Raw genomic sequence first — 18,233 nt, forward strand, 5'->3', positions numbered from 1 at the left:
GAAGTGTTATTGATAGGAAAAGCACTTTAGTTGTTGTTTCAGTTTAGGCTCAGCGATGATATCATGGGTATGCAGAAAGCATACATCAGTAGCACAAAGTTCCACAAAAGCTACATACATTGTAGTAGCAATGGCCTCTCGGGAAGCAATGTGGCTTAGAAAGTTGTAGTATTATTTGGACAACCCATGAATCCTACTACTATTCACTGTGATAGTCAGAGTTCCATCAAGCTTTCTGTGAATCCAATTTTCCATGACAGGTCCAAGCATAGTGAAATTCGTTATCATTATGTAAGAGATATAGTAGACAAGAATACTGTAAAGTTAGAATACATTTGCACTGCAAATCAGACAATAGATATTCTTACCAAACCTCTCTCCCTCTCTCTCTCATGAAGATAGATCACTTCAGAAAAGACTTGGTATGGTTGAATTATAATACATTTGTATTCTTTAATTATTAATAAAATAATTTTGAGTTAAAATTATTATTGTTAGGCTATTGACTGTTATGGGCTTCACCATTTGTATTCATTATCTAAGAGGTGACGATCTCTGAGATAATGAACACTTGTGTAAAAGACATTTTAAGAGATGACGATATCTAAGATAATGTACTAAACAACAGAGAACTACTGCCAGATTTGGATGAGTTCAAGATCACATTGTGATGTAGACATTTCTATGCCTATGAGTCACAACTTGGATAAAGGAAGAATTTAATCATTCTCCTGATTTTATCTTGTGTACTGGTAGATCTTAACCCAAGGTCATATTGTGATATAGGTCTGCCAGTACCTATGAGTCACAACTTGGATAAAGGAAGAATTTAATCATTCTCTAGATTTTATCTTGTATATTGCATGTCATGCAATATTGTTATCACAAGTATAAGTCATATCACAGGTATAGTAATATGACATAGTATCATGTGTTCAATGATACCACATGCTTAGAAGATTTAGATAGATATAGAGTATCAATCTATGCTTATTCATCTTAATTGATGATGCTAGATATGTTATCTCTCAATATGATTATCAAGTTAAGCGGGAGTGTTAATTTTGTAACTTTGGTAATCATGACTGATCTGAACTACAAATCGTACAGATCCTGTAATGCATGAATATCCTTAATCGGTTTTGCCTCTTTAATAACCTTGGATGATTAACCTTATCGGCGGCCTCCTTAGGAGCATTTAATAATGTTCTTTTGCATGATTGTTGTTAGTATAATTGCTAAACTAATCATGTTTTCTAGGAGACGCCGATCATGGAATGTAATCAATAGTCTATACATAAGGGCTGACGTAGAAAGAGTCATGTCCTTTGTAAGGGCTGACCTATATGTAAGGACATGCCTCTTGGGTGCAATATAAGTATGAGGTAAGAATGAGGTTAGAGAACACACAATACACAATTAAGTCTGCTCCTCTACATTACTGCCTTATGTGATTTATTGCAGGGATAAGAACATTTTCAGAATAATTATTATACTCCTAGTAACACTTCATACAAGTCTGATATATACAAGATCATCTCCAGCAAGTTGATAAAGGCATTGTAAAGTTTGGTTGTTCAGAATTTGCAGAAACTTTACAGTTTAGAGCAACTAAATCTTAACAGACAATAAAACAAGAATTGAGATCCTCTTTTAATAAATACTTTTGCAAGGACATAAGATGTTTTTTTAATGGGAGAAAATTTAATAGTTTTGTTAGATATGCAGAAAGGAATTATCTAGAATTCAAATTTTCATGGATCAGCTTTGGTGATTGCAGAATGCAAGTTGGGCAGATGCTTTTAAGCCCTGGGCTTCATGCTACAGACGACAACACATTGCAAATTTAAATGACGAAGATGACTGCGTTGAGGTGGAAAGACCAGACCATGAGGTAAAACTAGTCAATCTCTCATCTTACTTTCTTGCTCAATATTTCTATTAAGGTGCTGCTCTGTGCCATTTCTATATCATATATTTGTGGAAAACAAAAATAAAATATGATTTATATGTTTTCCTGCTAAATATAGATGCTGAGTTGTGATTTTTTTTTAATATGGTATTCAAACTGCAGTCAATTGCCATCGTAGTCGGCACAGAAGATACTTTACAAACACCACTTGTACGAGTCAAAGAGGAGGTGCATGACATATAGAAAACTAAATATATGTGTGTATACATGATACACTAATAAAAGAATGACTCTGATCCCATCTCACTTAAGTGGTCATTTTAAATATTACACTCCAACATTTCTTAGGAGGAAGATATTATTGATTATTTTTATTTTTTTTCCGGTGTGTAAATTTTATGATTGCCTCTCAATGTATATTCAGGACTCTCAGGATTTTAGTTAAATGCCATCCTTGTAATGCAGTTCATTATTTTTCCATAAAATAGGCTAGCTATATATGACAGATACCCAATTAGTCTTAGAAGCCGCATTGTTTACATTAGTTTAGAGACAATATTCTTCATCATTTTCCTTCTACTTGATCTGAAGCAACTTTTTAGGAGGCCATCACCTTTCCTTTATGATTTCCATTTTTCTTGCTACTTCACATGCAGAAACTATGTAGGTACCTGTTGCTGTTTTGTTAACACTGCCAGTTGACAATGATGTTTCTCTTAGAAAATAGATTTTGATTGTTCTGTGTCAAGCTTCTGAAATCGATTTCTTTAGAAGTTTGATCTTGAACGTATCTGCTACGTCATTTAGATTTTATTTTGTTTAGACTAAATCATCTTTTAAAACTTGGTTGTTGATGTTCGTTTGCAGCCTTCTGTTATTTCTTGCCCGATATTTTGAGCAAAATAGCTTACATATATCTAGTTTTCGTTATGCATCAGAATCCCACAAAACATCTTACAGGGACATTATTTCTGTGGGCATATTACCATATTGTGTGGCCTATTTCTTTATACTACCGCAGTTTTTTCATGCAGATAATCTGACTGCCAAAACTAAGAAAGGCTAATCATTACCATCCTTGCTTAATGCTACTCCAGTTGGTTTCATCTATACTTATTTTTAGTTTGGAGCATTGGAAATAGGGTATATCATATTCTGAAAAATAGTGTTTAATTGTTTAAATTTCAACAGGTCTGATCAACTATTGTTAAATTCTGAACAAATTTGAATTTTGGAGTGGTCTTGAAATTATTTTTGATAGTCAAGGAATTGGTAACTAAGTGTAAAGAAAAAATATGTTAACGGGCGATCTTTTCAAATTTCAAGCTCACATATATCAATATGGTGAAATATATACCCCAGTCAATATCTTGTCAACCCTCACTATTAAACTCATTATAGGGTGGGTGGGTTAAATTATTGCAACACAAATCAGATGGAGACTTAAAATCTGTGATCATGAAGTTGTGTTTAAGAATGTATGTAAACTTTCTATAAATAACGAGAGTGTTAAGGTTGTTCATATAACAAACAAATAGAATAGTTGTAAAAACGATAGCTCCTGGATATTGAAATTTGAGTTTTAGGAGGTTAACTTTCATTTAGTTTAGAAGCATGCATCAAAAGTTGGAATTTGTTTGGGCCATTTCTAGCCATGTTATCAGCGTAGTTGTTCATCTGGGTGGAACATAGCAGTGTGGAGTTGAGGCATTGGCACTTTTTCGGTGGCTTGTTAATATTATAGGTACCATATTTGCGAGACTTTTAATGATATTTTTGGTGGTTGTATGTTTACATCAATTGAACTTATCAATGGTTGTGATATGAATATCAGGATTTCACTGTGTGATTTTTGAGTCAAACTCGATGACCCATGTTTCATGAGTAGTGATTCAACATGAATCCATCTCTCATGAGAATAAATGGAACACTTAGCACTCATTGGATCTAGGTGATGCTCACAGGGGTGAAGCACCGGGACTTCCCGGGAGGTCACCCATCCCAGTACTACTCCAGCCCGAGCGCGCTTAACTACAGAGTTTCCTCCATAGTTAAACCCAAAGCTTGCAACCCCATTTGCAAAACCTTCACCAAGTGTTGTGCCTTATGAACCATTCATTAGAAAGCCCCTTAAGCTTATCAATGGTGTTTTGACAGCATTGTCTAGAATTTTTTTTTATCATTAATTAGGCTGTGCTCGGTGAGTTAATTTGTTAACAATATTTTTCAACCGGTTTGCATCTCTGTAGAGTGGAGAAGGTGCATTATTGAATTATATATTAGTTGGGCGTTTTTCACATAGGTTCACATGTTACGTTTATTTACGGATGTAGAAATTGTTTTAGTACTTAGGTGTCATGTAATCTAATATTTTCTTATCTTTATCTTTTGTTGTCTCATGTCACAGATCTTGTTTAATTTTAATAACTATAGTTTTCAATAAAGTAACATGAAAATAGATTTAAAAAAAATTAATTTTTATAAAACATTAAAAATTATGGTCAAATCAAATTTAGAATGAGCTGAAATTTTAAAATGGATGTCAAAATCCACTTTAAATATGAAAAATAATTTTATTTCATATAGTTGCCTATAAAAAGTCCTACTTTGAAGTATTGTTAATCAAGAAACGTTGTTTCCCTGAAAAATTCCACCTTTCCTTTTGCAACTTGAGCTAAACAACTCTGTTTGAGGACTAAGTAGTTAGCTTGAAATTGTTGGAAACTTCTATGTTGTCATTGATGTCAAACCTTATTGGTGAGACAATTTGCTATCTAATTTGAGTGTCATATCTATGTGATTGATGAAGAGGATTTGCAAAGTTGGTCATGGCAAAAGCACCTAGAAAAAATGTTTGAGTTATGAAGAAGAAACTACAATAGACACTTGATTAGTTAGACTTTGACAAGATAAAATGATTGTTTAAATCATGTTGCAAGTGGAGAAGATAGTTGAACTAAAGCTTTGAAGATGTGATCAAATGCATATGCTTGCCCGAGCAATAGAGCAGAAGATTAAGGAACTTGAAGTATATGCCGAGTGATGCTAGTTTCGACCAAGCCACAATATAAGACAATAAAAAATAGTGTTGACCAAGCATGAGTATTGATTGAGCATCAGTATATGTGCTGAATTGAAAATTTAGTAGCAATCGAGTAGTCCACTGATCACTGAGTGACAGAACACAGTGTTGGTCGAGGGACATCATTTTGACAGTTTATGAGAATGTCCCTTGACCAACACTATGTTCTGTCACTCGGTGATCAGTGGACTACTCGATTGCTACTAAAACATTTAAATCAAGTGTTTGCAACTAGAGAATATGGAAATTCTCTACTTTATTTTATTTTTGCTACTAAAACATTTAAATCAAGTGTTTGCAACTAGAGAATTGGTATTTAAATTATTTTCTTGGAATATGGAAAGCTTGTTGAAGGTAATGATGGATGACCTAAAACATTTAAATCAAGGGAAACCGTGTTTGCACATTTCTATGCAAGATGTCACGAAGAAGTTCGAAGAAGTTTCTAGAAAAGAAAATGATGAACAAGAAGGTGGACAAATTCATTGTATGTGTTGAATCTGATTGTAACCCTAAGATCTACGGTGGTGTTTAAGCCCTAAGATTTATAGTAGTGTTTAAGTGGCAAAAGATCGAAATTACCTATTTAAGGAGGTACAAGGGCCGATCTTAAAAAGTTGTTGAAAGTTGGAGCAGTTGTTGATGCTATTGATTGATGAACTTAAGCAAAAGGCTGAGAAGAGTTGAGAAGATGAGAAGTGGTTTGCTTGAAGGGTTGCCAAGCGAATCAGAGACTAAGATGACAATGAAGCTTTGTTAGTGGATCAACTTCTGAGCTGAACTAAGATCTGTATTTGCAAAGTGAGTTTTATTTGTTAAATCAAAATCTGTTGGTACATTCTAACCATTGCATCAGTTTGAAATCCTTTAATCAAGGTTGACCTAACACTCGTATGTAAATCCTTTAATCAAGGTGGCATTCTAATGGAATGTTCTAAAGTCCTCAAACAAAGCCAATTGTAATAGGGTTATTAAATCCTTTAACAAGGTCACATTTAATAGTGTATTTTGTATCTGTTAATAGGGTTGGCTCCTAACATACCTCATTTCATAAGAGTGAAAGATTGGTGACATGTTATTGTTGGTTTTTCCCAAATTAGATTTCCACGTTATATCCTAGTGTCAAACTTGTGTGGATATTATTTGTGGCGATTTATTGTTAATATTTATATTCTACAAGTGTGTTGTGTTTAAGGACAATGTACTGCTAGTTTATGTTTATTGAAAGTTTACTATAGAGATCGAGCTAGCAAATGTTGAGATTTGAAGTTATTTAAGTGTTTGTTTGTTCAATTGTTACATTTGGATCTTGTATAATTGATTCATCCCCCCTCCCAGTTATTATAAAAATTCTAACCGAAATGAGTGGGAGTGCAAGGGCTATCATAGTATAGGAAAAAAAAAGAACGAAATATATTTACAAAAATTTTTTAAAAAAATGAAGAAAAGATGTGAAAGTTGTACCAAAAATAAAGTGTTTGCAACTAGAGAAAAAGAACTATTTCTCACAAATATTTGGGGATTAAACTTGATTGAAAGCTTCAAACAAAATGCAATAATAAAGTAATAGAGTATAATTTAGGAATAATGAATTGCATTTATGAGGCTTTACCAATATGTTAAAACAAGGAGAGTATGCCTACGATTTTATGATAAAATTATGTAGTGTTGCCTCAATTTTGTGACGTCAAATTGTGGACAATAGATTGGGTCAAAGGATTGTATACATCTCATGCATCCCAAATTTTGACCTAATTAAAATAATTTTTTAGCTGTTGCAATGATTAGTTAAAACTATCAATTGTCATGATCATATGAGAAGAGAAATTATAGTTAACCGTTGATTTAATGTGAAATTGATTTGTTATAATCTTGTGTATTGGTAATTGGTTAAGTGTTTATCATGTTTACTTATTTATTGATAATGGTAGTTAGCCATTGTTAACATTTATAAGTTAATATATTCTAATATTTGATTTAAATGGAGGAACTTGTTATTATTGTGGAAATGTTGCACTGATGGTTGTAGGAGCAGACGAAGGGGAGAAAGCATTACTAAATGGGATTCAAGGAATGATACATACATACATACATACATACATACATACATACATATATAAAGAGGGAAATGATAAATGATATGTTCTCTTCGAATCACATAGGTATATAGATGTATGTATACATGTACGTTTGTAGGTAATCTCATGCGTATATGTCGAATCACATAGGTGTATAGATGTATGTATACGTGTATGATTGAAGGTATTCTCATGCATATATGTACGACTCGACACACACACACACACACACACACACACACACACACACACACACACACACACAATTTTAATTTTTTAAAGTGAAACCACGAACTAAATAGCTTCATATTATTCTTTCCTCCTTGTCAATTCGGCGACCAATAGAAGCCGACGTTAATTTCTTATAATTGACAAGCTTTTAAAAAATAAACTAAGTAATCTTTGTGAACTAGCGATCTTGATAACCAACCACTATAGCAGAGCTATATCTCACCGCAGGTGCGGGTGAGCCATTCATTCAAAGTTCATTTCGCACAAGCAGACCACAAAGCAAGCATTTCTTACTCCTCACCATTCTTTCTTTATTCTCCCAAAAATTCTATACACAACACCTCACAAACAATAATCTTCTCACATGAGTGGAGCTTGCGCTAAGTTGTTTTCTTAGCTATATGTTCAGGTTATGATTACTATTTCCTTGATCATTTGAACTACATTGTTAATATTCCTTAGACGACAGTATTATATGCGGTTGACAAATATGCAAATATTTTTAGAGTCTTAGACTAGCAGGCTGATCCTATAGCCATGAAAGATTTATGCTTATGATCAGATCCATTTTCTTGATCCTAGTTCGTGAGAGTTCTATTATAAATTCTGAACACTGTGTAGTATACCAATGTACATGCGGGTGTACGTTGTACCTCTAATATGGATTTTCTTATTAATCTATGAGACCATGTGAAAGGATCTCAAAGAATTTGATAAATCTTTAGGGACTCACTGAGGCTAATGAAGCCTTAGCTAATGGGTGAAGAGGAGAGGTTCCCTGCAAGAAATAAAATAAATACAATATGATCAAAACTTCCATAGTTGGCAAAATTTCCTTGAAATGAAAGCTATTAAAAAGAGTTAGCTCATGAATGTCCAAAGTTATACTTTATTGTTAAGTCGAGCAGTGGTGATTGGGTTAATTGATGCCCATCTAAATCCTTGGCCAAGGTTGATTAGAGACATGTTTGCCTTTTTTTTATTTATTTAATATTATCACAAAGAGGTTAGTGTTGCCAACTAATAGAGCAATAATTGGAGGAGGAATATCCTCAACCTGGTCTATTGCCGAGCGGACACTCTAACACCAGTAAGCTTGGATGGTTGGACTATAGTCGCTAGAGCCTAACTCGAGGTAGGGAGGGCCTGTCTTGTTTAAAGATTGTGTGGGGATAATATAATGTCTGTGGTTGGGAGGTTAAGCCTACGTCAATGCTTCTCCTCTTCTCCAAAAGCCAAGGCTTGATCAACACAATGACAATTATTTCAGTTACATGTATGAAATCTGAATTCATATCTATCTCCTTGTTAATTTATCAGAATAGATTTCATTTCTAGTTTCCTTTCAAATAAATATACATGGCTTAGATTAGAATTGCAATTTCTTTCAAATGATTATAGATTGATTAGAATACGTTATCTTTAGTTGTAGCCATTATCATGATAATATTTTCTTGATGTAGATATATGCCCATTTCCTCTATGTGATCATTTAACGGTTATAAATTCTAGGGCACAAATTTTCTATATATAGTATAGGGAAAATACTTTGAGACCTAACCCTAGGGGAAAATCATCTATTTTTAACTTAAAAAAAATTCTTATGTTACATATGGTATCAGAGCATTGGGTTCAACATTGAAGCTCGGGCTCATCACTTAGAAAATTGGTAAACCTAATTTTTTTTAGATCTAAATGTAGCAAGATGTATATACTCCTCGCAAGGAAGCATGACATCCCATATTTTTCTACTTGATTAAAAACATGCCAAAGTATGACTATTACTATTGTTCCATGCCCCGGGATGATGAAACCTTAACACAAACATTGCAACAAATGAAGACGAAAAGGGTCAGATGGACTCTTGCTCGGAAGGCAACTAATAGGGACAAACTCATCAAAGCATGGAATGCCAGTCAGACTAACCCCCTTATGCTCTTTCACAAAACTTTGATGGTGCGGTATATGCACAAACTTGAAACTGAACAGGAAACCCCAGAAGAGGACATAAATTTGTATTTCATTGTAATACCCTCACACGAGGAAATTTTGTAAATAAAACCTACTACAAATGTAGCTAAGAAGTTAAGTAAATAAATAAGCAACTAGCAAAATTCTTGACTATTCTTGTGTTTTTGTTAGTTTTAATTTTTAATTTTTAATTTTAAAAAGGGGGAGAGTATGAACAGGAAATTGACTTGAACATTGTATTTACTTTCAGGCCAATTAAAATAAGAAACATGAACAGTAATGGGAACACCAGAGACAATGGAATTACTAATGAGAACAATCCACCCTTTCCCTGGGATTTGCTGCTTCAGGTTTTGAAAGACATGCAAAAAAAGATAGAAAATAAGGAAAATAAAATCAATGATTTGGCAACCTCGATAGGGCGAGGTTAAGAGGAGATGGAATCCTCGCCTTCTAGAACAGAAGATGAATATTCTAGATACGGTGAAATAAATGATCAAGCCTCACTCACACAAACTGAGAATCAAAAGAAACTTGAAAAAGTTAATGACTTACCTTTAGATATCAAAAAGATCAAACCTCCTAAGTTTTTTGGTTCCAAATCCAGAAAGGATGTAGAAGCCTGGTTAACCGAAATGGAACAATAATTTGAGATTAGGAATTTCTATGAAATTTCAAAAGTAGTTTGGGGACTATATCATATTTTAGGTGAAGCAGCTACTTGGTGGGGAAACACCAAGGTAGAACTGAATATCAAGACAACTGAAATTACATGGGACAAGTTCGTAACAATCTTTAAGAATCGAGGGTTACCTCAAACCTTCTACAACCAGAAGCTGTTGGACTTCTAGAGCCTTAGGCAAGGGGATATGTCTGTACACAAATACTAGGAAAAATTCACTCACTTGTTGAAATATGTACATCTGTATCAGCAAGACAAAAACCCAAAAGTTAGAAAGTTTATCATAGGATTAAATAATAGGATTGGAGGAGCAATAGATGTTCTTACTCCTCGAACCATGGAGGAAGCCCTAGAATTAAGTTGTTCGTCATGAACATAAAGCGAAAAGAGATGATTCTATCCTGGATAATAAAAGAAAAACTAATTGGAACTCGAAGTGAACAAATTCAAGATCTTACAAAAAGCAATTTAAGAACTTCAAACCCAATAAACCAAAACCAAGAGGAAATGATAATGAATAATCAAAGGTAATTCCAATATGAATGGGAACAATAAAGGAAATGAAAAGAAAAGGCCACCATCATGATGTTACAATTGTGGTGGGGATCACTATAGCAACAAGTGCCCTAGCAAGTTGAACACCAATGAACCACCTCGATCTACACTATCGCCACAATAGAATGTTTACCAATAGAGGATTCATGCAACACTAGACAATTAGCAGGCAAAACAACATCTAGATCTAATTGGATCTTTGGGTAAGATTTATGGAAACCCTATTTCTATATTAATAGATATAAGAGCCTTCGAATGTTATATATCCCCAAAGTTGTTAAGTAGATTTCCAAAAAGGTCTAGTTTTATGGCAAAACCATGGACAATCGAGTATGCAAATCAGTCAAGGGCTAAGGTAGAGCAGTGTTTGTTTAAGGCTCGGGTTCACTTCCCAAATTTCTCTACAAAATTGAATATGTATGTAGCACCTCTTGGGTCCTATGACATCATCATAGGCATCAATTGGCTTAGTAAACAAAAGGCCGAGGTTGATTGTCTCGCCAAGACAACATAATGTTTGGATGATCAAGGCAATCTTGTAAGTATCAAGGGAGTTTTGCATGAAATCGAACCACACTAGATATCTACCATGCAACTCAAAAGATGTGTAAGAAAAGGATTTGAGATTTTGCAATTAAGGTTGAGGACTTGAGAAAGAACAGAAATGATATGGAAGAATGAGAAATAAGGGAGAAAGCGAAAGGAATGTTATAGAGGTTAGGAGTTTCATGGGTCTAGCAGGATTTAATAGAAAGTTCGTTAGAGATTTTTCTAGGATAGACTACCCTATCACCTTGCTTCAAAGAAAAGGGAAGAAATTCATTTGGACTAAAAAATGTCAAACAACCTTCGAGTATCTGAAGGAGAAGTTAACTATTGGAAAAATACTTAGAGTACCAAATCCCCAAGATAAATTTGTGGTTATAATTGATGCATCCGGGGAAGGATTAGGAGGTGTATTGATGCAAGAGGATCAAGTTGTTGCATATGAGTCAAGGAAGTTGAAAAATTATGAACAAAATTATGCCCGCATGATTTAGAGTTAACCACCATTGTGCATGCCCTCCAAATGTGGAGACATTATCTGATTGGGAAACCTTTTGAACTTCGATCAGTTCACCACAACTTGAAGTATATTTTTACTCATCCTAAGCTCAATGCCAGACAAAGGAGATGGTTGGAATTTCTAGCAGGTTATGATTTTGGAATTAACTACACTAAGGGAAAGGAGAATAAGGTAGCAGATGCCTTAAGCTAGCGAAGACATATCTTCGCTATGGCCATCATAAATATTAGGCTTAAAGATCAAGTATTGCAATATTTGACACAAGATGATTTCTATACTAAGATCAAACACACACTTCTTAGAGATCCATAGGATCCCAAGTAAAAAGATTACGAATTGGAAGAGGACAGGTTATTGAGTACGAAAGCAACATGCACATACCCAAATTTTTGGAAATATGAAGAATGATTTTAGAAGAATTCCACATAGCCCCCTATTGTGGACATGTTGGAGTGAAACCATTATATTTTTGAAAGGGAATGGAAAGAGAAATAACAAATTATGTAGCTGGATGTGTGGAGTGTCAAAGAGTCAAGGCGAAGCATCATTACTCAATTGGCCTCCTACACCTGAATGGAAATGACAAATAATTACTATGGATTTCATACAAGGGTTACCCATGACTCAAAACAGACACAACACCATTCTAGTAGTAGTGGACAGATTGACCAAAGTGTCTCACTTCATACTCGGTAAATTGATCGATGGAGCACCAGAAATTGCTCACAAGTTTGTGCGAGAAATTTTCAAACTCCATGGAATCCAAGAAAAAAATTAAATTTGATAGGGATGCCAAGATAACATCTAGATTTTGGCAAACATTATTTCTAACCTTGGGAATCAAACTAAATATTAGTTCTATTTATCATCTAGAAACTGATGGCCAGACAAAAAGAGTAAACTAGGTTTTTTAGGACTATTCAAGAGTCTATTGCATGGATCGACAATACCAATGGGAGATGTACCTACCCTTAGTAGAATTTTCTTATAATAACTCCTATTAATCTGCTATTAAGATGGCACCCTTTGAGGCCCTATATGGTCATAAATGTAGAACTTCTGCAAGTTGGAATCGTATTGAAGACATAATTATTATTTGGCCAGAAATGCTAAAAGAGAGGGAAGAACAGGTAATTCAATTTTGTCAGAGGTTGAAAGAAGTAAATGATTGGCAGAAAAGCTATGTAGATGCAAAAAGATTACTTAGAGAATTCTTAGTAGCAGAAAAGGTTCTATTAAAGGTTAAATCACAAAAAAATACCATTAAGTTTGGGAAGAATGCCAAATCAACCCCAAGATATGTGGGACCCTTTGAGGTGTTAGAGGTTGTAAACCTGATAGCTTACATAATCACATTACCTCCAGGCCTTGCCAGGATGCATGCTATCTTCTATGTGTGATATCTTAAGAAGTATGTGACTCATCATGAACATATAATTGATTGGAATCTTTTACAAGTATGAGACCTAGGAGTGGTGGAAATAGAACTACTCAGAATACTCAAGGTGCATAAGCTCCACTTACGAAATCGAGACAACCCAATGCAAGGTCTAATGGGACCAACATGCTAAAGATAACGCTATTTGGGAAGACCACAATGAGATTTTCAAGAAATTTCCCCTTGTTGTGATTAATGTTAGAGTAAAGAGTTAATTTAATTTAATTTATTAAATTACCTTTACTCTCTTCTTAATAATTCGCTTTATGCACTTTGCATTCCCATTTAATAATTAATTAGTAATTAGTAAATGTCATTTACCTCTAAAGGTTTCCCTTTTAGGTTATTGTTCTCCTATAAGGATTGATCTTTTGTAAATATCTCTTATTCTTTTTAGTCTGATAATATAATTTGCATATTCTCAGAGAAAAACCCTTGCCTCTTTGCTTTTTCTTCTCTGTGACAAGTTCTTGCATGTAGGTATTCTTTAGGCTTTGTGGATTTTTATTGCTCAAATCTTTCATGGTATTAGAGACAGAGCTGCTGTAGCTTGTTTAGTATTTGGAGAAAAAGAAGAACGAGGGTTTGACATAATATATCTGGTGTTTTTTAGGTAGTTTTAGTGAAAATGGGGGGTTATCTGATATTTAGAGCACTTTGAGGCCAAATAGTCTTCACAGTTGGATTCAAAAGGTGTCAAAACCCCTATTTTCATATAAAGTTTTTCAATTTTGGACAATGTTGACCTGGAGCAATTTTCTTTGCATACTAGGGCTGTATGACCTTTGACATGCAAAACAAGACAAAAATCACAAAAAATATATCAAAGTTTGTGCTTTTTTGACCTTTTTGGCTTATAGACGATTTGAAAAAATTGCAAGTGGTTACCGAAACCGCTAGCAATCCTAGTAACTATTGCGGTAACCCCAAGTGGTCATCCTGACTATTGCAGCTTTTCGACTGTTGTTCGCCTAGGCTTAGCTGTGGCTCCACCAAGCCACTAGCTCCACGTAGCTTTGGGACTACTGCTACCTCTCTTGAGCATTGCTGTCGGGCATCCTCTACTCTTCCCAACCCAAGCCATTGTCATGTGGGGGTCGAGGGCCATTTTTAGCCCCTAATAATTTTTTTTTGGGGATTTAATTTTTCTTTTTATCATTTTGAGGGCCTTGTCACTTTTTTGGTGATAACTTGAGAGTATAGGGGTCTTTTTTTGATCCAAAAAAAGCGTCGGAAAAATGATTAAGAGAGAGAAAATGTTACAGGTATTTTTAGGAATTTTTTCTAGTTTGGTACCTTTTTTTTGCACTTGAAGTTTGATGATGTCTTCCATCTTCCAGGGGGCATAACTTGTTCGTTGGAGCTCCATTTTTCGATCTGGAAAAAGCTCCACAAATATTTTCTGTCATTTCACCTATTTTATATCAAGTATTTGTGATACATATCTAAATATTTTTTGCTCTTTTCTTGAATACACGTTCCTTCTACAAGCTGGGGTTCAATTTTTTTGCATTGTGGGGGTATTTTTATTATTACTTTCTGTAATAATATCAACATATTAAAAATTTCAAAACCCCTTCTTAAAACAATGGCTAAGACCTCTTTTTGTCTAGTACTTCTAAACCCACCCAACTATCATACATGAAAATCCCATATGCAACGACTTCTCCATTCTAAGGGTTTGTGGTCTTGTCTAGATATAATGCACCTAGTTTTTAATAGTCAATACCAGACTTTGCAACACAAGAATAAGATGGAAGAAGTCATGTGTTTGTTTTTTTGAGTGTTTCAGACAACTTACAGTTTCATCTTAATGAGTCTTCCACTCAAGAAATGTGGGACAAGTTTAATCTCTTGTTTGGCACCATCAACGAGTTCAAAGCACTTCAGATTGAGGCAGAGCTTACTTCTCTTGTACCCGACGCTTTCCCCTCTATTGAGGACGTTCTTATGAGGTTCAAACAATAGAGAACTTTATTACTGGGATTTGAGAAAGAGAAGAAGATAAGGAGTGCATCTACCTGATTCTCTCCAAGCTTTGAGGAAACTTTCAAATTTTCTCTTCTACCTTCCATTCCACTATGGATGCCTTAGGTCCTAGATTTTTCATGCCCACTTTTGAGGTCTTTTTTGATCGCTTGACTAGAGAGAAGTCCAAGCTTACATAGTTGGATACTATTACAGGCTCAAAGACACATACAGTGGTTGCTCAAACATCTAGGGGGAAGTCGAAGCAGAGACCGAAACACAAGACATATTCAGTAGTCAGTGAGAGTTCCTCCAAACCTATTCCTAAATTAGATGCTCGAAAACCCTCTCAGAAGGGTAAATCTTCTAAGTCTGTTGAGTCTTACTCCAAGAGTAAGAAATAAATAGGTGATCCTTGCAATTATTGTGGGAAGGAAGGACATCCAATTTCCAAGTGTTGGAAACATCTTCAGGCTTTAGAGGAGGCCATGCAACAACACAGTATTGCTTCTCCGAAGCCACCACTTGCTACTTCAGGGAAAGGACATGCTTTTTTTGTATGAGCTTTATCTTCTACAACTACTTGGATTCTTGATTCAGGGGCTTCCCACCACATGACAGACTCAGCTGATTAGGTTACCTCGCTCAGAGTGTTACTACACAGATTGGAGTTGGTGATTCTACATAGCTTTTAGTCATAGGTTGAAGAACTATCTCTCTAGAAGGTGGTTCACTACAGGATGTTATGTTGGTTTCTACCATTTCTACAAACCTCCTGTCTATCTTTCATATTTGTCATTCTGGCTCTGGAAAGACAATTGTGTTCTCCCCACATGATGTGGTTATTTGAGATGTCCATGATCTTGACTTGGTTGTTGCTACTGAGAGTGTTGATCTTCAACCTCACATCAATTTGATGGCTTTGAGAGCTCCGATTCTATAGGTTTTTCTCTTATTGCTCTTGCAAACACATTGAGCAAACTTTGGCATGAGCGTTTTAGCCATGTCAACTATAGATATCTACAACAGATGAGTACACATGAGTTAGTGATTGAGCTACCTCAGATTTCTTGTACTGACAATGTCTGTCAAGTTTGTCCACTTGGAAAACATCACAAAGATCCTTTTGTGACAGGTAGATCCACACGTGCTAAGGCACCACTGGAGTTGATATATAGTGATCTTATGTCATTTCCTACTCCATTTTTTTCAAGTTCTTGCTATCTTTTTTTGGAGTAGAGATTTTTTCCACTAGGTTTTCTTTATTTCTCCATTTCATAGAGATTTGGTTGTGATTGGGTATCACATCAGGTCTTGTTGCCAGGACCCAAGTTTGCTTTTAGCATTGCATTGGAGTTTCTTTGCTCTTTTAGCATTGTTTGCAGTTGCATTGTTGTTCATCTTAGGGGGATGTTAAAGTAAAGAATTAATTTAATTTAATTTATTAAATTAATTTTACTCCCTTCTTAAGATTTCACTTTATGCACTTTACATTCCCATTTAATAATTAAATAGTAATTATTAAATATCATTTATCTCCCAGTGTTTCCTTTTTAGGTTTTTGATCTCCTAAAATGATTGATCTTTTGGAAGCATCTCTTATGATATTCAGTTTGATAATATAATTTGCATATTTTTAGAGCAAAACCTTTGTCTCTTCTTTGTTTTTTTCTTCTCTGTGACCGGTTCTTGCATGCATGTATTCTTTGGACTTTGTGGATTTCTATTACTCAACTCAAATTAAAACATTATGTGATTACATAAGTACTTTTTAAATTTTATTTGTAAAAGTTCATTGAGGACGATGAAAACATAAGGGGGAGGGTATATTACATACCAAATTTTGACCTAATTAAAATAAGTTTATAGTCGTTGCAATGATTGGTTAAAACTATCAAATGTCATGGTCTTGTGAAAAGAGAAATTATAGTTAACCATTTATTTCATGTGAAATTGATTTGTTAAAATCTTGTGTATTGCTAATTGATTAACTATTTATCATGTTTACTTATTTATTGATAATGGTAGTTAGCCGTTGTTACATTTATCAATTAATATATTCTAATTTTTGATTTAAATGAAGGAACTTGTTATTATTGTGAAAATGTTGCACTGGTGGTTGTAGGAGCAGACGAAGGAAAGAAATCATTGCTAAACGAGATTCAAGGAATGAGAATACACACACACACACACACACACACACACACACACACACACACACACACACACACACACACACGTGCGTGTGTGTGTGATCACCTTGCTACGTCGATGATACACCCACCTACATGCACATATAGAGGAAAATGATAAATCATATGTTCTCTTCGAATCACATACGTATATAGATGTACGTATACATATAGGTATGATTGTAGGTATAATCAAGTAACATGTTGACTCCTTATATACATACTACCCATTGTTTGCTTTAACATTATATTTACCAAACTCTTTTTATGTCTATTTCATGCATGTGTTAGTTTCAAGGGTATTGGATTTATAATTATGAGATTATTTCATGACTTGGATTGCATGTATATAAATAAAGAATTACTTGATTATATTTCACATGTTGATTGATGATTATGATTATTAGCGCATTAATGATGTTTTAATAGTTTTTAGTTAGTAAATATGATCATTTTCTAAATGATATTAATGATGAGTTTTCTATGTTTGAATATGTGATGATTTGTACTCAAGACTTATTATAGTACTTACCCCATACTTGCATGTGTATGATGTGTGTGTTTGTTTTACTTTTCTAACATGTCTGATGTGGTTAAAGGAGAGAGTCGTAGTCACCTGCTACTTAGAATCTACATAATGTACCACTCCCTGCCATTGCTCGTTTAGTTTATATATATATATATATATATATATATATATATATATATATATATATATATATATATATATATATATATATATATATATATATGTATGTTCAGATTTTATGCAGGATTACAGGTACCAGACATCGACTTCTTTGAATTGTCAGGATGAGCGCGCTCTATCGCAATAACTCAATGGCAAGAATGGGGAGATAATGTCCACTTGCGAGTTTCTCTTTGTATATGATCGTTTTCTAAATGATATTAATGATGAGTTTTCTATGTTTGAATATGTGATGATTTGTACTCAAGACTTATTATAGTACTTACCCCCCCCCCCCCCCCCCCCCCACACACACACACACACACATGTGCGTGTGTGTGTGATCACCTTGCTACGTCGATGATACACC

The 18,233-nt window shown here is 34.5% G+C and overlaps 1 protein-coding gene across 5 annotated transcripts in view; it reads left to right on the top strand.

The window, feature by feature from the left end:
* Positions 1-17,547, top strand: part of LOC149550127 (uncharacterized) — a 63,173-nt gene extending 45,626 nt beyond the window's left edge. For 4 of the 5 annotated variants that reach the window (XM_089793255.1, XM_089793253.1, XM_089793251.1 and 1 more), the window contains exons 5-6: positions 1,781-1,894; positions 2,075-2,358. In XM_089793255.1, coding sequence (XP_089649381.1) covers positions 1,781-1,894; positions 2,075-2,155 — 195 coding nt within the window. In that variant the 3' untranslated portion in view covers positions 2,156-2,358. Of the gene's footprint in view, positions 1-1,780; positions 1,895-2,074; positions 2,359-17,108 lie in introns of those variants that run through there. The other variant, XM_089793252.1, reaches the window with a different exon arrangement.
* Positions 17,548-18,233: the final 686 nt, after the last annotated feature.

This window comes from Cupressus sempervirens, chromosome 7, assembly GCF_028749045.1.
Source record: "Cupressus sempervirens isolate cs-2001-9-10 chromosome 7, ASM2874904v1, whole genome shotgun sequence".
Classification (NCBI taxonomy): domain Eukaryota; kingdom Viridiplantae; phylum Streptophyta; class Pinopsida; order Cupressales; family Cupressaceae; genus Cupressus; species Cupressus sempervirens.